This window comes from Neofelis nebulosa, chromosome 4 (genome assembly GCF_028018385.1).
Source record: "Neofelis nebulosa isolate mNeoNeb1 chromosome 4, mNeoNeb1.pri, whole genome shotgun sequence".
Classification (NCBI taxonomy): Eukaryota; Metazoa; Chordata; class Mammalia; order Carnivora; family Felidae; genus Neofelis; species Neofelis nebulosa.
The window spans coordinates 15,710,330-15,733,514 of record NC_080785.1 but is presented as its reverse complement, the minus strand read 5'-3'; the positions used below and the strand labels follow the sequence as shown (position 1 = coordinate 15,733,514).

General features: G+C 45.1%; 1 protein-coding gene across 1 annotated transcript in view; it reads right to left on the bottom strand.

Moving 5' to 3' along the window:
- The window catches only part of KIAA1549 (KIAA1549 ortholog), a 170,554-nt gene that overhangs the window by 79,267 nt on the left and 68,102 nt on the right, over positions 1-23,185 (bottom strand). Inside the window, exons 5-9 of the mRNA XM_058723543.1 lie at positions 11,030-13,696; positions 6,261-6,349; positions 4,989-5,166; positions 3,373-3,503; positions 787-970 (exon numbers count right to left, since the gene is read on the bottom strand). Of these exons, the coding sequence (XP_058579526.1) occupies positions 787-970; positions 3,373-3,503; positions 4,989-5,166; positions 6,261-6,349; positions 11,030-13,696 (3,249 nt within the window). The remainder of the gene's footprint in view (positions 1-786; positions 971-3,372; positions 3,504-4,988; positions 5,167-6,260; positions 6,350-11,029; positions 13,697-23,185) is intronic.

Here is a 23,185-nt window from a genome sequence, read left to right as displayed (position 1 = left end):
CTGCACTGCACAGAACTGAAAGGTGCTATTTGTAAAGAACAATTCTCTCCCTGCCTGCTCTTGCATTTGATAAGTTACTCTTTCTAATTTAATTAACAGCACACCAAAACACAGAAAGGTCCTTAGACCATTTGGCTGTTCCATTTTGAAAAAGAATTTGATGTGGGTTTTTTTGCCTGACTTCAACTCTGGAATCTGCTGTTTTTTTTGAAGTAAACGTTTTCCCCACCCCCACCCCCACTCCATTTGCACCGTGAACCTAACTGCTTCAGCCAGGAAGAAAGGTATTGTTTGGTGTTGTTTATTATTCCTTTTTTTTTTTCAGTTTTACATGTACATGCAGTAAATTTTACTCTTTTTTAGGATACAGTTTTATGGCTTTGGACAAACGCACAAACTTGCATAACCACCGCCACCATAAAGAACAGAACAGGCACATCAGCACCCCCCCCCCCCAAAATTGCCTTCTGCTACTCTCTTGCTGTCTAGCTTTCCTCCCACCCATCACCCCTGGCAACCATAGGTCTGCTCTCTGTGCCTCTGGGCTTCACCTTTTCCAGAACTGTCCTCATCTTTAACAGCCCAGGTTACTCTCAAAAGACAATACTACACCCAGGCCTGGGGGTGAGGAGGGCTCTGGGGACCCTGCCTTGACTCTGAGAAGCTCCAATTTTAGCTCATTTCTAGTCTGGGTTTCAGCCAAATATTCCAAGTGAAAAGAAGAGGTCCAGCAATGAAAATATCCGTGGTCACTTCCCCAGGGATTCAGGCAACGGCAGAACTCACGTTCAGCAATCTGGAGCACTGGGTATCCCAGGTAGAAACTGAACTCCACCACGCTCAAGTTCCTGAGCAGCTGGCTCACTTCCGTCCCATTCAAAAACCCCTGCGCGCCTCTGACCGCAAAGACGATGTTCACCGGGCCCCGCCGAGGAGCGGGCCTGGAAGCACCCATGGTGACATTCAAGATCTGAAAGAAGGAAGGTGGGATGAGCTTCCAAAGGGAAGCAAAACATTCAGCTAAAAGCCTGTGATTTCTCCCTCACCATTTCTCTCGTTGATTTTTTTTTTTTTTTTTTTTTGAAGGAGGTAACGTTTTCAAAGGAACGAACTGGCTTCACCACCTGGTTCCCGTCTGCGATACTTAAAATTCTGTTTACTGAAAATGTTTTTTACATTGAGTGGTGCACTGAACACAAGTATTTATAGTCCCTCCCGCTCCCTCCCACCCCAAATCCCCAGTGAAATAACAATAGAGCTGAACAAAGGGGAGTAAACCCACAACAGGGCTGAGAATGGAAGAAAATCAGAGATTCTGTCAAATTCCTGGAAGATGGAGAGAGGATGGGATCATCATGATAGAAGCCAGAACTGAGGGAACTGAGACCCAAACCACACACAGGCCTGGAGCCCAGGAGCCAAGAGCTGGCTGCCCCAGAAGAGCTCTGCAGCAACGGTCACCAGAGGAGACAATCAGGACAATTAATCAAAGCCCGTGTGCCAAGAAGTCGAGTTGACTTTCTCCCTCTTCTTTCCTTTCTAACTGCCACACACAGGCCAACACACAGGAGCTGGCGGCAGCCACATCTTCACCCTGACCGGCCCAAAAAACCGCTCCCTGGGCAGAAAGGATCTTCCCGTCAGAGCAAGCTTAAAGACTGTGGGTTTGGACCCTAACAAGAAGGTGGGGCGAGACTGCGATAACCCCAATGCACACAAGAGACAGAGAAGGAAACAAAAGGAAAAAAGCAGCAGAGCTGCGGTGAAAATTACACCGAAGCACTCCATCCCCAGGAATCCTTATCCTACAGGGAGGCGGGGGTCCCAGTCTGTCCCACCACCTGCAGTGGCATACTCTGTGCCCGACCGGTGCTCCAGCGAATTCTCCCAGCAGGAGACAGGGCGGATACAGACACAGACACCACAGCTGAAGGGGAGAGCGGCCAAAATCAACAACCTGCTTCTTCACTTCTAACGGCGACCAACCCACGGTCTCCAAATATTTACAGTAAACTAGGAGCATGAACGCGAAGGAACAAGATCAACACAGAACAACAGCTGCAGAGAAAACAGAGACAACTTGGGAACCAGAAGGCAACTTCTAGCAAATTCTCAGTAATCTCCTCAGAGACTTTTCCAGGTGATAGGGCATCTTCATTCAAGGTAATCCTGCATCTTTGCAGGAGAAGCCACAGAGAAAAAGGAGCAAAGAACAACAACAACAACAACAAAGGATAGCTGAAAGAAAATTCAGCAGAGGGACTGAAAAACATGATGGATGCAGCTGAAGATGAAATTAATGACTTCGGGGGACAAAGTTTAGAAAATCTGTAAAAATAGGGAATTTTCAAAAGAGATGGACCATAGAAGAAAAAATAAGAAATATGAAAGGTGGATCCAGGTACACCAAAATCTATTTAATATAAATTGTAGAGGGGACCTGGGTGGCTCAGTTGGTTAAGCATCCAACTTTGGCTCAGGTCATGATCTCACAATTCGTGAGTTCGAGCCCTGCATCAGGCTCTGCACTGACAGTGGGGAGCCTACTTGAGATTCTCTCTCTCTCTTTCAATCTCTCTCTCTCTCTCTCTCTTACACACATTCTCTCTCTCAAAATAAATAAATAACCTGTAAAAAACGTGTAAGTCATAGAAAGAGAGAAAAAAGAACGTAGAGAAAAATATCAAAGAAATATAAAAACATTAGCAGTTTCCATACAATACATACAAAGCCTGTTTTGTTGGTTTTTTTTTTTTAACATTTATTTATTTTTGAGAGAGAGAGAGAGAGAGAGAGACAGACAGTGTGAGCTGGTGAGGGGCAGAGAAAGAGGGAGACACAGAATCCAAAGCAGGCTCCAGGCTCTGAGCTGTCAGCACAGAGCCCAATACATGGCTCAAACTCAAGGACCATGAGATCATGACCTGAGCCGATGTCGGCTGCTTAACTGACTGAGCCACCCAGGCGTCCCCAAAGCCTGTTCTTTAATTCGTGGCTATATTCTGTTTTTAGAGTGAAGTGCTACATTTCATGGTATTCCACAACGTGAAATGCTAGTGTATTCAGGCATTTAGGGTGATACCATTCCTTCTTAGAACATTCGAGAATTTCTGGCACATGCTCATCTCTCTCTAGCTCGCCACATTTGAGCTCCCTAGTTATCCTGTTACTCTATAATCTTCAAATATGCCTAGCCTACTCACGCCATGTGAACTCAGGGCCCTGGAAAGAGATCAACCTTGATTCATGTGAACAGAACCTCTTCTAAGAGAGGAAATGAGGAAGAGTGCATTATGGCCTAAACGAAACATGTGAAGCTAGTTCGTCTTCCAAGGACAAAGCACCTTGTTCTGCATCCCGCGCTATTCTCACCTGCACAGTGAGGTTATGCGTCCCCTGGTGGTGTTTGCTCACTTCTGAAAGAGCTATCATCAGGCCTTTCTCGATGCGCTGGGTGAAGCTGCACAAGCCAGTATCCACACTCTGAGGCACAAACTGAAGTACTGAGAGAAGGAAAGCAATCACAGGCCCACGAACCAGGCGTTGCTTTAGTATTGACGAATGACGATGGGAAAAATACTATCTAGCTCAACTAACACATCCATAGCACGGGATGAAGTACTAAGAGGTATCACTGATGGGTATGGTAGCACGGAAACCTAAGAGGGCTGCCTCTGCACCAAGCATATATATATATATATATATACACGATGTGAAGGTGGCTCGTATCATTTTAAAATGGAAAAACAGGGGCGCGTGGGTGGCTCAGTCGGTTGGGCGGCCGACTTCGGCTCAGGTCACGATCTCGCGGTCCGTGAGTTCGAGCCCTGCGTCAGGCTCTGTGGTGACAGCTCAGAGCCTGAAGCCTGTTTCCGATTCTGTGTCTCCCTCTCTCTCTGACCCTCCCCCGTTCATGCTCAGTCTCTCTCTGTCTCAAAAATGAATAAAACATTAAAAAAAAATTTTTTTAATGGAAAAACAATCAGCATCAAAAGATTCAACCGACCAAAACATTCCAAATATGAAATGTGAAATCTTACATAGTTACAGGTGAAATGACAGGATATGTGGTATTACTTTAAAACACTCAACTCCTCCAAAAAAACACTGTGGGGACAGATGAAACAAAACTGGGAACACATCGATAATTTTTCAAGTGCGGATGTGTGTGGCGTGTATTAATAGTCCTCATCTCTTAGGGCACCTGGATGGCTCAGTCGGTAGAGCACACAACTCTTGATCTCAGGGTTGTGAGTTCAAGCCCCACACTGGGCATGGAGCTTACGTAAAAATATAATGACTTTTATTTTTTTTTAATTTTTTAATGTTTATTTTTGAAAGAGAGAGAGAGAGACAAAGCGTGAGTGGGAGAGGAGCAGAGACAGAGGGAGACACAGAATCCGAAGCAGGCTCCAGGCTCTGAGCTGTCAGTACAGAGCCCGACGCAGGGCTTGAACCCATGAACCACGAGATCATGACCTGAGCCGAAGTCAGATGCTTAACTGACTGAGCGACCCAGGCGCCCCATGAATTTTTTTTTTAAAGGTCTTTGTCTCTTAGAAGCATGGGCTGAAATATTTATGAGGGAGATGACATGGTGCCATTTCAAAATATTGTGAGAGGAGGGCACATAGATGTAACAAGACTGACTTAGTTGAAATTTGCTGAAGCCATATGAGGAATACATGGGGGGCTCATTCAACTATTCTGTGTACTTTCACATCTGCTGGAAATTTTCCATAATTACAACGTGTTTTTTTTATTTTATTTTTTTTAATATGAAATTTATTGTCAAATTGGTTTCCATACAACACCCAGTGCTCATCCCAACAGGTGCCCTCCTCAATGCCCATCACCCACTTCCCCCTCCCTCCCACCCCCATAATTTTAAAGAAATTTTTTTAAGTCCTCCCCCAATATTTGAAAAACATAAAAAATACAGTGACATTTTATTGACAAATCAAAACAACTATGCTCAGTTTTCTCACCCGTGTGCACTTGGAACCTGGACTCTGGCACAAGGAAGGAAGGTTTCACAGCCAAGATTAAAGGAGTTTGGTCACGTACAAGTTTACTGTTTATAAGTACATTTATGACTGATATCGCCGTGTAAACAAAAGGCCCAGATGTTACCAGGAAAGTGAAGTCAGCGAACAGTTCATAAACCTATGAAAATTTAAAAATACAAAAGACAATAATTATCAAATTTGAGAGTACTGTAACTCAGAATTAAAGGAAGTTGTACAAAGTAGAAAAATAACAGAGTAAGTAAGGTGAAAAGTAAATGGGGAGCTTTAAATGAAGGGGGAGGGCTGCAAAGGTCATCAAAATTTTATTTTAGTTTTCCCTTTTACAGACCTGCTGACCTTCTCAAAAACAGCATAAAATTATAAGAGCAAAGACAGCAAAAAAGAAGAGCAGCCAATAATATGAACTGAATAATGAGTTATGGAGAATTCCAGGTTGTATTTTACAAGGTGAACTTCAAAGTTGTCGCATTTAATCCACATATAAAGGAGCCCTTATTCTGTTGAGCAGTGCTAGCCAAAAGACATCCATGAGCCACAAACTCAGCTTTGAAATTTCTAGTAGCCACATTAAACAACATAAAAAGAACAGGTGAAATGAATTTTACTTCACCCAATATATCTGAAATGACATTTCAACATGTGGTCAACCTAAAAAATCACTGGTGAGATAGTTTACGTTTCTTTCTTCACTCGTCTTTGAAATCCTGTGTAAATTTTGGACTGACAGCGCATCTCGATTCAGACAAGCCCAAATGTCACGTGCTCGGGAACCACGTGTGGCTCGTGGCTCTGTTCAGGATGGTGCAGGTCTGCAGCGTGGCTCTCTGACCTCACCACAGGACAGGAGGTATGAGCACAGGGGCCACTGTAAAACGTACGGAAATCTACATCTATCTCACTGAGTGTACAGATATATGCATATGCGCTCATTCTAACATCTAATTCAAATTCTAATCCAAGTCCTTTTATGTAAATCGAGGGGCGCAAAAGCATCACATCATCATCCCCGTCTCTGGTCTTAGAGACTTTTTCCTCCAATTCTGCCAACACATCTCTCCAGTGGACTACACCTGGCCTCACATGAGATCAGGGCTTCCCCGATAAAGTGACGTTTGAATGGCTAGCCAAAGCAGGAGCAAGTGTTCACCAACAGGAGGAGGGGGGAGAGGAAAGCGCGTGCTAGGACGGAGAGGTGCCGTTAACCTGGGCTCCAGGGCCACAGGGACCCACCTTGAGCTCCACAGCACGGTTGAAGTGGATCCTCAACACCTCTTTGATGGACGTAATGATGTACTCCTGCACGGCTCTCCGGGCCAGCACTGCAAGGCAAAGCCGACCACCAAATGCACATCAGTTTCATTATGAATACTGTGGGCATCACACTTCTGGTCCCCAAGGCAGAGCCCATGCTGTGCCAAACTGCGACAGCAGGGCCCAGAACCATTTTTTTAAAATAAGGCCCAGACTAGGAAGAACAGAGGAACAGCAGCGGATCTTGAGGCTACCAGGTAAACCGTGCTCACCACACTAAGAAAACCCTCGACTGTCTCTGCCCCAGGGGCTGAGACCAGGGATCAGTGGCTGGGGCCCCGCCAGAGAACAAAGAACACAGAGTTCTCATTGTCGACTGGGCAAATAGTAGGTTTTTCTCTTGGCTATGTCCCTAATGGTAAAACACCAAGTTTTAAAAACGCTCAGCAGGAATATTTTAAAAGGCCTTAAGATGTTACTCAACAAAACTAGATGACCTCTTCCACTATAAAACGAGGTCTCCTACCCCAGCTTTTCAACACGGGAAGTGAAGGGCTTTCACTAGTAATGGGGGAAAAGATGTTCACAATTCCCATGTATTAAAATTTTATGTAGGAAGTAAAATATTTCTTATAACACAGTCTAGCTATATTTAACTCTCCTTTCACATCTAAGAAATTCTATTTTAAAATCTGTAATAAGTAAGCCTCTTTCTCGGGGTTTGGAAACATGTCCTGCTCCCCCTTCTCTTCCCCATTTTTTCTTTCCTCTTCCATTAACTTCTCATAATGCAGAATCTAAATACATTTGAAATTATGATTCAGTTTCCCTCTTCCCTAGTCTAAGTTTTTAAAACTAGAGACAGAATCATGCTGTATCTTTCATTCTTTGAAAAAACCCAAGCATTTAAGTTACATTTGATTGTTTTCTCTACTGATCAGTAACTTTTGATAGGAAAAAGGAGAGTTCATGAGACCAGGAGAACAAATCCAGACCCCCTGACTGCCTTGCTGAGTGACACCAATGGCCAGCTTGGCCTGGCCTGCATGGGCTCCAGGAGGACTAGACTGCAACACTGATTTTAAACGCAAAGACAAAAATGAGTAGGAAGGAAAAAAGCAAATGAAAGGAAGAAGGAAAGGAAGGACGGAGGCACGGAGGAATGGAGAGAGGGAAAGAGGGAGGAAAGATCTCAAAAGCTTAACTTGGGGAATGTAGAGACAGAATGGAAAATCAGTGACAGATAAACCCAAAAGAGGACATGAGGAAGCACACATCGTACATAGCCCCATCTAAAGGTATCACACGGGGGGACACTTGGGTGGCTCCGTCAGTTAAGCAGTCGACTTCAGCTCAGGTCATGGTCTCACAGTCTGTGAGTTCGAGCCCCATGTCGGGCTCTGTGCTGACAGCTCAGATCCTGAAGCCTGCCTTGGATTCTGTGTGTCCCTCTCTCTTTGCCCCTCTCCTGCTCATGCTCTGTCTCTCTCTGTCTCAAAAATAAATAAAAACATTAAACAAAAAATTTTTTTTTAATAAATAAAGGTATCACTCGGGAGAACCATCCAAATATTACTCTGAATAGTCCACATGGCCCACCATGATCAACTCCACCTTCTCTGGTTAATCTGGGTAAGACCTAAAACTGTAACATCAGGTTATACGTGCAGAATTCTTTGGGGGAAAAGGATCATTGGCAACATATATCTCACAGTTTCTCCAAAGATCTAATTTAGGCCAAGAGAGGCAAAAGGGGCGACCAGGGTCTGACAGGTCCTGAGTGGGAAGCACAGCCTCACCCCTTGAAAGATACATGCCGTCGGGGGCACCTGAGTCACACAGTCGGTTAAGTCCCAGGCTCTTGGTTTCAGCTCAGGTCATGATCTCCCAGTTCCTGAGCTCAAGCCCCTCATCCGGCTCTGTACTGACAACACAGAGCCTGCTTGGGATTCTCTCTCTCCATCTCTGTCTGCCCCTCCCTTGCTCTCTCTCTCTTTCAAAATAAATAAACTCAAAAAAATAAAAAAATAAAAAAGAAGAAGATACATCCAGTCAAGTACTCTCCCGAGAGTCCACTAAGGATCGACAGAGTGTTCTTACTTTTACTACAGAACTCCATAAAAAGAACCCTTTGAGAGGACAAGTACTCACCCCAACCCTCTCTCTCTTTTAAGTAATTACCTAAAAGAAACCAAGGCCAAATCTAAATGAGGATTCTACACGAAGTGATCCTTCTTATGGGTCAAAGATAGCATTTGTTTCCATTTAAAAATACAATGCAGGGGCGCCTGGGTGGCTCAGTCGATTGAGCATCTGACTTCGGCTCAGGTCATGAGCTCATAACCCTTGAGTTCGAGCCCCTCCAGTTCAAGCCCCGCCTCTGGTTCTGTGATGACAGCTCAGAGCTTGGAGCCTGCTTCCGATTCTGTGTCTCCTTCTCTCTCTGCCCCTCCCCCACTCGTGCTCTGTCTCTTAAAAATAAACAAACATTAAAAAAAATTTTTTTAATACAACGTAGCAAAAAACCCATAATGCAACAGCCTGGGTACCTATGCACAACTCTACACACTTACTAAAACTGCTGATGTGTACATTTACAGTGGGTCAAGTTTACCCCAAAGGCTATTAAAAAATACACAATCCCTAACAAAGGATGCCAAATCCATTAACTGTATGTCCTATATGAAAGTTAATCCATGGGGCGCCTGGGTGGCTCAGTCGGTTAAGCGGCCAACTTCGGCTCAGGTCACGATCTCACAGTCCGTGGGTTCGAGCCCCGCGTCGGGCTCTGTGCTGACAGCTCAGAGCCTGGAGCCTGTTTCAGATTCTGTGTCTCCCTCTCTCTCTGCCCCTCCCCTGTTCATGCTCTGTCTCTCTCTGTCTCAAAAATAAATAAACGTTAAAAAAAAAAAAATTTTTTTTAAAAAAAGAAAGTTAATCCATAACTTAAGGAAAGATATCCTTAAGAGATACTTCTAAAATGGTTTCTCATTATTTGTAGAAAAATTTGAGGGTCGCCTGGGTGGCTCAGTCAGTTAAGTGTCCGACTTTGGTTCAGGTCGTGATCTCACACAGTTTATGAGTTCGAGCCCTGTGCCGGACTCTGTGCTGACAGCTCGGAGCCTGGAGCCTGCTTCGGACTGTATGTCTCCCTCTCTCTCTCTCCCCCTCCTCCCCTCACGCTCTGTCTCTCAAAAAATAAACATTGAAAACAATTTTTTTTTTTTAATTTGAAAGGACACACTGCAACTCTAAGTATCAATAAATGTCATGGAATTCAAGAAATAAAGAAGCTTTCAGTAGCTCTTTCAATGAGCTTCTTGTAGCGGACCATATGAAATACTTTTGTAGAAAGGCAGAAAAAGTATCATGTCTATAAGAAACTCTTCTCTCTCATTGGGACTACTGTTATCCCCTAGATGAACGTTTATCACTTGCCCCAACCTCATTTCCTAGCATAATTACCTCCTCCTCCCACCGCACAGCCTAATTACCTGCCAAGCTGAACCTCCTTGGGCTGTCTGACCTCTCCACCTGTGCTCACACCCTCCACCATGAGGACACTTTCTTCCATCTCCAGACGACAGCCTTCTTGAGTATGTCAGTCCAATTCACATCCTTCCAAACCCATCCCTCATCATCCCAGGGCCACTCTTCTAGAACTCTTCTTGAACAGCTTCAACCATTCTTATCACAGCCACCAAGAAAACACGGCTCGTGTCCACCCTGCTAGAATCTAAGCTCCTTGAAGGTCAGAACCACATCATTCATCTAGATAACCCTTAAACCTTCTAAAGACACCTCACGCATGCTGAGTGCTCAATAATTATTTGTCACATGAATTCACAAATACTTCCTTGTTTGGGAGAGGGAGGGAGTTAGGAGAGCACAGGCTTCAGCTGCTCCCACCATCTCAGAGGATGGGGTCTCCGCCATGATGAGCAAAGGATACATGGTTCACCTCACTGACGTGATCTTCTCCTTCCTCACCCCACCTTTCCCTGTTCTCTACGATTTTGTGCGACTACAGCAGTGGGGCAGATGCGGGGGAAGCGTCTGCTTGAAGCTAATCACTCAGGCTGTGGACAAGGGGCAGAGGTAAAAGTCTGTGGACCGAGATCAGCGGACACGGGGCCGCTCTCTGTTTCATTCTTGGATTCTCAGGATCCAAATGACATTTCCAGGAACATGTAAGAGCACAGTGGCCCCCTTAAGAAAGAGAATAATAAATGAGGAAGAAATTACAGCGGCTGCCCTTACACATTTGCCCAACTAACTGTTCGACCCACACCTGAAGGTTTTTGTTTTCACGACACCAACTACGCGTGCACTGGGTTATGAGTTCCAAAGACAAAGATCCTAGCAGATGTTTCTATGGTCATTTAAATCTTTTATTTTTCTTACTGCTACTATTAACGAACATGTAGTACTCTGTGGGTGTTTCTTACGTGCCAAACGCTAGGTTAAGTATTTTATATGCAGTGATGCATTTAAATCTTTAATAACCCAATGCAGTACGTGCCATGATCGTCCTCGTTTAATAGTGGAGGAAACCGAGGTGTAGAGAGACTCGTTAAGTGTCCAGAGAACTCACAGGAGAAAGGCGAAGGAGTGAGGGCTACTGCCCAAGAGCTCTCCGGGCCCAAAGCCCGTGCTCTTTCCCAGGATGCCGTGTCTTGGAACATTCCATCCAAGCACCGAAGAGAGATCGCCCCGACCAAGAGAAGTGACTTGAAACAGGGCCTTACCGGTTGTGATCAGATAGGCATCGGGAACCGTAATATCACACACATACGGCGGCTTGGTGGTGACCAGTGCTGGACTATGAACCGCTGCTTCAGAAGTAGAGGTGGGCACGGGATGAAGGGATGGTGGGGGGTGCACAGAGCTGCTCTCGTGGGGATTCCGACTCGCAGTTCTGCTGCTCAGGGTGCTGCCGTCCACGGTATCCCCAGGGGCAGCACCGGCGGTGGGGGTGCTCGGATCAGTGGAGGCGAGCACTGGCAAGTCTGTGGGTGTGAACGACGGGCCCACGGGGACTGGCTCTGTTGGAAGAGGTGAGGGGCTCGCCTCAGAAACAAATGAGGAGGCTGACGACAGGTACACATCGGTGACCGGGAGCGTAGTGCCGGGAATGACTTTGGAGAAAGAGGGGAAGACCGACGTGTGACCGTCCGAAGCACTGACACCGTCGCTGGAAGGTAGCGGGGTTGGAAAGAGGGAAGACTCCACGACAACGGGGGTTGTACGAAAAGCAGTCAGAGGTGATGCGGAGTGAGTCCCAACAGTCAAAATGTCGAGGGTGGGCTCAGAACTGGAGGGCGCCAGGGTGGTGACCGCCGATTCATGGGCAATGAGTGACCACTCAACATAGGAGGTAGTTTCAGTGAGGGCTGAGGTAAAATGAGCTTCGGGACCGGTCAGCGAAACCGTGGACGCCTCAGAGACCTTGAGAGAACCCGAAGGGAAGCTGGAGAGTAGGGGCATTTCAGAGTAACCAGGAAGAAAAGTGAATGTATTTGAAAGGAGGTCTGAACTTGGCCAGAGCTGCGAAAATTCAGAGCTCGTGGGATTAGGAACGGAAAGCGGAGGGGCCTCCAAATTGACAGAGTCAGACAACGGGAGTGTCTCAACCAAGGAAGAAAACGCCTGAGCAATGAAGGCCAACGCATCACTCGATGTCCCTGAAGACGGAGAGGCAAGTGTTTCTGAAGATGGGGACACCCAACTGCTGGGTTCCAGGGGTGGAGTTGAGAAAAAACCGGATGCGGAATCCAGACCGAGGCCGGTGGCATGTTGGGAAGAGCTGCCGGGCTCCCAGTCGAGGGAGAGTGAAGGCTCTACTGACGATCCCCGAGTAGAAGACATAAAAGGACCTTGGTCTGCGCTAGCGGGCGACGGCGTGTTTGGGTTGGCTGTGCCCGAGTCAGGGAGCACGCTGCCGAGGAGCGAGGGAAACACGGCTGTCACGCCGGACGGCGTTCCTGGGCTTTCGGGGACAGAGGAGGAGCCCAGAGTGGCAGCATCGGGTGACAGTGGCACAGAGAGGCGGCCGCGGGAAGGATCCGCTTGAGTGGTCCCAACGCTCCCCGTACCCACGTCGGCCGAAAGACGGACGCTGGCTCCTGAGATGCCCGCGGATGGAGAAGAAAGTGGAATGAACGGTCGCGAGGGGAAAAGTGTATTAAATTCCTGGGGATCGTCTTCAAATTCAGGGAAGTCCGCTACGCTGCTGCTCGGCGGAGAGAGGCTGCTCACTCCCAGCGTGGTCACCGTCAGGGCACCATCCCCTGATCCGACGTCTTTCTCCACCACGCTCACTGACGCAACGTGCCGAGGCGACGCCACGGCGCAGGACACGCACCACGTGTACGGCCTGAACGAAGCCGCCGGGCTCGGGACGTGAGTGTCGTCCACGGGCCTCGGGACCCCTGACTCGCCAGGCAACCCTGACGCTTCCCTGGCGCTGCCGGGAAGAAAGGGGTTATGAGAAACATCCGCTGGCCGAGTAGAAAAGGACACAAGCGCGAGAGATGAGAACAAAGCCGACTTTGTACGGCCGCGGCCACAGGCAAGGGCTGTCTGTGCCAGACTTGCAGCGGGGTCTGTTCTGGGGAAGATGGTTTCTTCTAGACTGCGACTCAGAGCCGTGGGCATGTCGGGGTATCTGTCCGTGCCTGTGGCCAGAACATCCTCCGGAGGTGGGGAGACCTCGTCCCAGGAGGGAAAAGCCTGTGGAGGGATGCCACTGCCTGACAGGGGAGGCTGTGCGGCCAGAGAGCCAGAAAGAAGGGTTTCTCCATCCTCTGTTCCTGAAGCCGCGATCTCCGGCAAAGTCCTGCTTGCTGAGTGCCCGTAAGTGTCAGTAGGATAAAGCACCAAATTCCTACTGGGACGCGGCAGTATGCCCTCAGAAGTGGAAAAGGCTGACCAAAAAGCACTGAAATGACTGGCGGCTTCGGCATACGTTGTTGGCTGTGGCACTGTGTTTTGCCAGGCTGACGTCATTTGCTCATCCTGGAAAGAAATAATGGGCAAAGAGGGAGTCAGCACCGGCGGGCTGACTGGGAGATGCTGGAGCGGAGAAACCACGCGCGAAGTGGCCCAGGGAGTTTCCGGCAAAAAGTTATCCATTTCATCATCATCTCTGACCACCTCACTGCTCGTCATCGACACATAATTGGCCACAAGGATGCTGTGATCTGCCATACTTTGGGTCAGTGTTCCTGGGTTTAAAAAGACTGTATCAAAAATAGTGGCAGATGGAGATGATGTGACCTGGAGAGAAGGGCTTTGCTGGGACCCTGGAGCAGTTTCTGTTAAGGCCACATGTGCAGTGCTGTGCACGGTGCTTTTCTTCATCGTGAGCTCCACGGAGGATAAAGAGAGGTTGTGCTGTTCCAGAAAGAGCTCATCTACAGAGAGAATAAAAGCTGGGTTAGTTGCAATCAAAGCCATACTGCTAACGCTTTGTTTCAGATGTAAGAATTTATTCATTGAACAAATATCCACTCGACTACGAATATGTGCAATTCACAGTTGGAAGTAAAACAGCTAATTGGGAGCCAGAAATTGCCAGAACAACCGTCAGGGTAATAGCCACAAATATTCATCAATATGAGCACCACCTTCACTTCAGCTTGTGTGGAAGCAGATCCTGCCATTTTTTCTCTTACTTTCAAACGACACCACAGAATACCGGAAATGGAGGAGGTCTTAGGAGGCTGTGTGGTCCATTCTGTCTCATTTATCACACAAGAAAGAGAGAGGAGAGAAAGTAACTAAATCAATTACATGATCACCCAGACAGAGGTGGAGTGAGAAACTCAAGAGAAGCCTGCCTTGAATTCCAAGCCCACATTCCTTCTCTTCCACAAGAGCCGGCTCTCAAGAGAAATGAACACGAGAACCCTGAAAGCATCACTCTCTACACAGGTAAGAGAGTTCAAAAGATCCTAGTTTAGGGCCACCCACACCAAGGCCCCAGACTCCCTCCAGGCTCGGCTCCCATCATTCCCTGTTCCACTCTCACACCTTCCTGACTATGCTCTGGCCCATCCAAACTCCCTCTGGCTTAGGGATTCTGCACATTCTTGTCCCTCTGCCTGGGATACCCTTCCCCGGCTCTCCACCAGGATTATTCCTACTGGCCCTGCAGATGCAACACAGATACCGCCTCCTCCTTCAATGCTCTAAAGTGGAGTGAGTGCCTCTCCCAAGGCTTCTTACCTGTCGTATCCCTTAGCAGGCCTCACTGAAATTAACGGTCTGCTCATTACACTGCGAGCTTCCTGAAGACAAGGACAGTTGATCTGTCTTCCCAGTGCCTAGCACAGTGACTGACATATAGTCAGAGCTCAATACATGTGTGCTAAATGAAGGAAGGAAGGAAAGAAGGAAGGAAGGAAGGAAGGAAGGAAGGAAGGAAGGAAGGAAGGAAGGAAGGAAGGAAGGAAGGGTGTCTGAGAACCAAGTTCTGTTATGTGCCTACAACATCCTATCTTCCTCTCAAAATTTTCGTATTCTTTACCCTTGTGACAGCTGTCTTGATCATGGACGTGGCTGAGGTGTCTCCACCTATAATTCGGATACAGAGAGGCAGGATATGTACTGGCCCAGGCCCCTAATGAAGGCCCAGAGCACATGGTATGTCCACTGAAGCACAGGCTGAGAACTGAGCAGCTATCATGACCCATAACAAGACCCTCCTCTTGCTTGTCCAAAAGTCTATCACAACGTGAGTGTGTGATTGGTTCAGAGACAATCTTGAACTTGACCTTTTTATTTTATTTCTTGAAGTAAATGGTTTCTGTTTTATTCCTGGCACTAGGGCAGACTGGAGATCTGGATGTCTTCTCACATCATAACGCTGAATTATGCTTACTAAATGTCCGAAAACATCTTTTTACGTGACTAGATGAGCCTGCAAGGCGATAAGGGACGTGTGCCATACACAGGAACAAAGGAGGAGCTGGAGTAGTCATCAAGCACTGCAGTCACTGGAGAGAGGGACACTGGACCAGAGAGCCTCAGATAGAGGGACACTTAGAACATGGGGGAATAAGGGACGGGTGTTGGGTCTGAACAGGTAAAGAACACAAATGAAGACCATCTCCAAAAAGGTGAGACCTGAGAAGGACCATACTCTCCGGGCAAGAGTGAATTAGGAAGAAAAACAGCCACCTCTCCGAGAACAGTAAGAAAAAATATCTGTCTCAACCTTGACTTTATGTAGATATTTTATAAAATGTCCTCCCAACTTTGGAATCTTTATTACTTGCGTGGTCCTAAAAATTGTATGTTTAGAATCATGACTCTCCAACGCCTATCAGAGGTTAACATAAATCATCTCTAGAAGAACACTCACAGAGCAGGCATCAAAGTATTCGTGCAGCTAGAGTTCCAATAAATATGAGTGCTACATTTAAAATTACAAAACATGTATAGAAATAAGGTACTATGAAAAAAGGTCAAGAGAAGCCCACAGAAATAGTGTTGGAGCTGTAAAGACTTTAGATACTGGAATGTGGGATATGTTTTTTAAAGTATGTTTAATCCACTTAAAATAATAAAGAGGAGACTGAAAACATGAGTAAGGAGCAAGAGACTGTAAAAATGGCCAGAAAGATTTGAAAAATAATTAAAAGAATACTTAGAAATGAAAAAACAAAGAGACACCGGCTGACTGAGTCAGAGGAGCATGCAACTCCTGATCTCAGGGTCGAGAGTTCAAGCCCCACGCTGGGTATAGAGATTAAACAAATTTAAAAATTTTAATAGTTAAAATTTTGAAACTCAATATGCAATATACAAAACAGCAATTTAGAGGGGCCCCTGGGTGGCCTAGTTGGTTGAGTATCTGACTTTGGCTCAGGTCACAATCTCACAGTTTGTGATTCTGAGCCCTGCATTGTGCTGTCAGCACAGAGCCTGCTTTGGGTTCGTTCTCTCTCTCTCTCTCTCTCTCTCTCTCTCTCTCTCTCTTTCTCTCTCTCCCCCTCCCTCCCTCCCTCTTTCACTCTCTCTCTCTTCCACTCCCCACTCACTCTCTCTCCGAAGTAAATAAACATTAATTTTTTTTTTTTACATAGCAATTTAGATATAGCTAAAGAGAGATTTAGTGAACTGGAAGATAGATCTGAAAACTATGCAGAAGGGAGTACAGAGAAACAGAAAGGTGAGAAATATAAAAAAGAGAAGTTAAGAAGTATGGAAGATAGAATGACACAGTCCAACATACATTTGATCCAAGTTTTTACAAGAAACAATAGAGGGAGATGGGTAGAGACAGTATTTGAAGAAACAGTGCTAAAAACTGTCCAAAATTAGTAAGAGACATGAATCCTTCAAGAAAACCAAGAAATTCCAAGTCAGGTGAATTTTGTAAAAATTCACACCTACACACCTGATGACACCACAGAACACCAAAGACAGAGAGAAACTGTAAATGAACCAGAGAAAAATACTGGCAATTACACCATCAGGTAACCCCTTCAGAGAACTAGGAGCCAAGTGATAATGAGGAAAATCTTGAAAGTGCAAAGAGAAAATATCTGACATCTTAGATTTGAATAACTACTACTTTCTATTTGTTAAATTAGGGACATTTTCAGATAAACCAAAAGTGGTAATACCAACAGAAGACCTTCAGTAGAGGAACCTCCCTAAACAAGGATATACTTCCAGGGGAAAGGTAATTATCCCAGACGGAAGATCTGAGAAGAAAGAACAGAGGATAAATAAATGATAAAGATATGGCTAAATCTAAACAAATACTGGTGGTATAAATGGACAACACTACTACTATGTAATTTGTGAGGTTAAAAAACATGTACTACAGAATTAAAATAGTTTATTACAATCACACACAAGCTGAGAGAGGGCATTCAGAGATATCTGTGACTCATCGGCAGAAATGGAAATCAAGACTAAGACAAAATTCTGTGAACAGATTTTGTGCGTAGTCACTAAAATTAGTAAATGATATTTAGTCATCTATTTATTTAGATAAAATATTTCTAGCTGGCTCCACCAGCATGTGAATGTCACAAACTTACACCAGATATAAGCTGCTTAAAGGGTCACACTCCTTTCTATGTAATGTGACTTTTAAAAATGTGACTATTCAGCACTCTCAACAATAGCCAAATTATGGAAAGAGCCTAAATGTCCATCAACTGACAAATGGATAAAGAAATTGTGGTTTATATACACAATGGAGTACTACGTGGCAATGAGAAAGAATGAAATACGGCTCTTTGTAGCAACGTGGATGGAACTGGAGAGTGTTATGCTAAACGAATTAAGTCATACAGAGAAAGACAGATACCATATGTTTTCACTCTTAGGTGGATCCTGAGAAACTTAACAGAAGTCCATGGGGGAGGGGAAGAAAAACATAAAAAAGAGGTTAGAGAGGGAGAGAGCCAAAGCATAAGAGACTCTTAAAAACTGAGAACAAGCTGAGGGTTGATAGGGGGTGAGAGGGAGAGGAGGGTGGGTGATAGGTATTGAGGAGGGCACCTTTTGGGATGAGCACTGGGTGTTGTATGGAAACCAGTTTGACAATAAATTTCATATTAAAAAAATTTTTTTAAATAAAATAAAATAAAAAATGAGACTATCGTTTATTAGGGGCTCCTGGGTGGCTCAGCCGGTTGAGCGTACGACTTCAGCCTGGGTCATAATCTCACGGTTCATGGATTCAAGCCCCGAGTCGGGCTCTGTGCTTATCGCTCGGAGCTTCAGATTCTGTGTCTCCCTCTCTCTCTGCTCCTTCCCCACTCGTGCTCTCTCTCAAAAAATAAATGTTAAAAAAAATTTTAATAAATAAACAATAAAATAAATCATACAATAAAAAATAATATTAGAGATTTCAATACTGTTAGGCATTTGTTGTCTTCCTTACAACCTGGCTCTAGGATTTCTTGTCTATGCACTTTTACTATTTACCTATCCCATTCCAAGCATGGGTAAAAGTAATCCTGATACTTCCCACAACTCTGTTGAAGTAAGTAGAGGCTGCACTTTTCCACAATAAAGGTTAAATGGTTATAAATCTAAGAAGTAATAAAATCAACATTCTATCCAACTACGAAGCACATAGATATTAAGGTTTTTCTAAGGACCATTTTATGTGCTTTAAAACTCTGCTATGATTTATTTTGAAATATCTGAATAGACAGCAAGATCCCTTTTAAAATGAATCAGAAACATGTTTGAAAATACACTAGCGAGGATAAAACAGTAACAAAAAGGGGTGCCTGCGTGTCTCGGTGAGTTGAGCATCTGACTCTTGATTTCAGTTCAGGTCATGATCTCACAGTTCACGAGACAGAGCCCTGAGTCAGGCTCTTTGCTTTCAGCACAGAGCCCGCTTGAGATTCTCTCCTTCTCTCCCTTTCTCTTTCTGTCCCTCCCCTGCTTGTATGTGTGCTCTCTCCCTCTTTCTCAAAATAAAAAACTTTAAAAAAAAAAAAAAGTGAAGAAAAACAACATTTTGTGGCTAATTTATGAGCCCAAGTATCCGATGTAAATTAGAATTCCATCAACTCTACTTACAAAGGACACAGAAGAGGGAAAGCAAAGCGGTCAAAAAGATGAAAAATTCACCAGATAGTAAAAAAGAGGAACAAACACTTCTAAGAAATGTGACGTGTGCCAAGCTCTCTTCTTTTTGGCCAAGCCCCAGGAGAGGAGAAGCCGGCTCTGAAAGAGACAGCAGCTGAAATGCCACGGGAATTACTTCTATGGTTAATTCAGGAAGAGGTTAGAAAACCCAAGCGAGGCTCTCCCAGCAGAAAAGTCTTCACAGACTCGAATTTCAAGCCCTGGAGATCAATTTTCAAGCTCTAAAGCGTTAGTTCACCAGAGTGCAAGGCTGTCTCTGTGATAACAGAGAGAAAGGAAGGGGCTGGGGAGACACCAGTGCTCCTCACTCGTCACGCACTCAAATGACGTGGGGGTCTTGTTAAGATGCGGGCACCGTCCAGCGTTAAGATGCGGGCTGGGGCGGGCGCTGAGCTTCCGTGTGGCTCTCAGGTGGTGCCAGGTCTGCAACAACACTGAACAGCCGGTGTCGAGACACCTTCTGCCACGGAGACCACACAACACATACCTACTACGTGCCTACCTTGTGCCTCACTCAACCTGGGCTGGGATCTCACCGTGCTGTAGGTATTAACAAGAGTAGGGACTGCCCTAGTGCCAGTGCTGAGTCATGGTGCTTAAAAATTCACAAGGCAGGGGCGCCTGGATGGCTCAGTCAGGTAAGTCTCTCACTTCGGCTCAAGTCATGATCTCCTAGTTCATGGGTTCGAGCCCCACATCGGGCTCTGTGCTGACGGATCGGAGCCTGGAGCCTGCTTCGGATTCTGTGTCTCCCTCTATCTCTGCCCCTCTCCTGCTCTCTCTCTCAAAAATAAGCATTAAAAAAATTTTCTTTTAATTCACAAGGCAAACCCACAGAATGCACAACAGCAAGAGCGAACCCTAAGGTAAACTCTGGACTGTGACAAATGATTTGTCAATGTAGGTTCATGAATTGTAACAAAGGTGTCGTTCGGTGGGGACGCTGATAACGAGGGAGGCTATGCATGTGTGGGGACAGGGGACATATGGGAAATTACACCTTCTGCTCAATTTTCCTGTTCAGTGAACCTAAAACTGCTCTTTGAAAACACAAAATCTTTTGAAAAAACATATTTATGAAGCTCTTAAAAAACTTTTGTAGAAATCCATGAGGGAGATGCCCATCTCTAGGAACTTGATGGTCTTACACAAGCAAGATAATTTGGTGGGTTTTTTGTTTTTTCTTTTTAATCACATTGTTCTATCTGGAAATCATCTCCCAAATATGATAGTCGATCATGAAGTCATGGACTTTCTAACCTGAAAGGATCGTTAAGACCTTAGCCAATCCGATCATGTTGCAAAGGAGGCTCAGAGTTCAAGCTGACTTGCTTAAAATAGCACCCGGGCCGTACGGCAGCCTAGAAAGGCAGGTTCATAAATTCTCAGTGACTGAATACTCCTCAACTGCCACAGCACATTCAGTCAAATCAGTCCGTTTAATTACAATTACTAGTGAGGAAATGACACTGGAAAACACGCTAACTTCTGGAAAGGAGCCGAAAGCACAGGCTAAATTCTGTGCTGCTGAAACCCATGCAGAGGCCTGCCTTTGGAGCTGTGAGGAGCCACTGTCCACCTGGGGACAGCTCTCAGGTACAGGCAAGGGTGTTACGAAAACAAAACACCCTCTGAGGGCTAGCCTGGGAAACCCAGTGACAAAAATCTCTGAAGAGCTTTAATCCAAACACTTGGGATCGATAACTTCTGCTTCTGTGTGAAACTGTGGAGTTTTCAAAATGTGAGGAGTCATCTCAACTCTGTGTAGACATTCAGCCTACTACCAAACGAGAGCCCCCTGGAGTTTCCAAGAGTTTAACAAGAAAAGCAGATCATCTAACCACTACCCAATTTGGTCAATAGTTAGCAACTTTTATTCTTCGTGTAGTCCCCAGGTTGTCCTAATGATGATTTTAGTGCCATTATTAAAATCATCCTTCCCCCTTCCCACTCTTCTCCGTAGTTTAGAAAACAGGATCTTTCTTCACTTTCTTTCTCAGAACCCAACTGTACACGAATACCTTCTGCCAGATTACTCTCTCCTCCAACTGGTCCTGTTTTGTTTTGTTTTTCATCAAATTATCAGGTAGATAAGAAATACTACTTATAAAAACATATTTGCCAGGTATACAGGTAATAGTACAAAGAAGACTTGAGATCCCATCACCTAGTTTAAGAAAAAAGATTACCCTTTCCCTCTGGCATCCCCTGGGGATCCCTCCCAACCCCTTCCCTTCCACTGAGTCACTCTTGAACTCTGCCTTTCTCACATCCTTGCTTTTCTTTCTAGTCTTTTCACATGTGTGTATCCGTAAATAGAATATATTCTCCAGCTTTGAGCGTTTTCAAACTTTATCAAAATGGTGTTATATTGCATGTATTCTGCTACAACTTACTTTTCACTGCATATTTTTTTAGATTCATCCAAGTGTACTTTTTTCGCATGTAGTTATTATTCTCACTTCAACATGAATTCCATTGTACAGACATATTAAAATTTAACCATGTATTGTTGATGTACAGCTGGACCACTGTCAATTTTGTTATTACAAACTTTTTTTTAAGTTTATTTGAGAGAGTGTGTGTGTGTGTATACACACAGGGGAGGCTGAGAGAGAGAGAGAGAGAGAGAGAGAGAGAGAGAGAATCCCAAGCAGGCTCCATGCTGTCAGCGCAGACCTCAGTGTGGAGCTTGAACTCATAAAACTTGAGATCATGACCTGAGCCAAAAATCAAGAGTCAGATGCTCAACCAACTGAGCCACCCAGGCGCCCCTACAAACAATTCTGATACGAATTTTCTTACCCATCGTTTGGTACACAAATGTATACCTAAAGTATAGATGTTCATGTGAGTACATGTGTGTACATGTATGTGTGTGAATAGGTATGCTTGTACGTGTGCACTTGCCTTTTGAGAATGTATATGCATGTGCACCCGCATGTGTATGTGTATGGGTGTTGATGTGTTGTGTACATATGCACGCACGAGAATAGAACTACTGGGTCAGAGGAGATGTTCATCTGAAACTTTACTAAATGATGCCAAATAATCTTTCAAAGCAGTTGAATCAATTTATAATCCCACTCTTGATCCTGCAAATTCTTACTCATACTTAAACATTCCTGGCCATTCATGTTTTTACTAATCTGGCTGATGTGAAAGGTTTTAAGGTTTTAATTTGCATTTCCCTGATTACAACAGACATTGGTGTTGCCTCTTCTAGTGTCTTTTCAATTCTACTGCCCATTTTGCTATTGGGTTGCCTGTCTTTTCCTTTTTTTTTTTTTTTAAACGTTGTATTTATTTTCGAAAGACAGAGACAGAGCACAAGCAGGGGAGGGGCAGAGAGAGAGGGAGACACAGAATCCAAAGCCTGGAGCAGGTCTTGAATCCACGAACGATGAGATCATGACCTGAGCCGAAGTCAGATGCTTAACCAACAGAGCCACCCAGGTGCCCCCTTCTCAGGCATTTTTAATACATTCTGAATACATAATACTATGTCAGTTATAACTTCTCCCAGTTTGTGGCTTGTTGACTGATTCTCTTTATGTGACCTTTTGATGAACAGAAGTTCTCAATTTTAATATGGTCAAATTTACCAATCTTTTCTGTTACTGTTTGAGACTCACGTGCATTGGTCTTAAGACAGAAGGTTTTAGAAATCGTTCCCTACATCAAAAGCCATAACAATAGTCTTATATTGTCATACAAAGGTTTTAAAGTTTTGCCTTTCTCACTTAAAGCCACGTGTGCCTGGAGGTGTAAAGTGTGTGCATGCAAGTGTGTGTGTGTGTGTGTGTGTGTGTGTGTGTGTACATGTACATAATGTGAGCATGGACAAGAGTATCCCAGACCAATGCCACTCAAAGCAGTTGCACTTTGCGTTACTGGCCTGTGATGAAATAAGGTGCTTGAGCCAGGATACAACTCAATGCATTGATTCTTCAGAGTAGGTCGTGCTACAAAAATATGTCAGCTGAACCAGAAAGCATGCTCTGCAAGTGGTCAATTTATGCTCTGGTCTGAGTTCCTTATCTCATCTTGGATGGAAGACAAGAGTTTGCAGGCCAGCTCATTGCACAGTACCATCTGGGCAGAGGATGTGGGATCTGTACAAGGTCCAGTGGGGTGGGGCGGGTGGGGACAGAACTGGTAATGCAGCCCACTGAAGAACACAGAGAAGACCAGTATGTCTGAGAGGGAGGGAGGGAGGGAGGGAGGGAGGGAGGGAGGGAGGGAGGGAAGGAAGGAAGGAAGGAAGGAAGGAA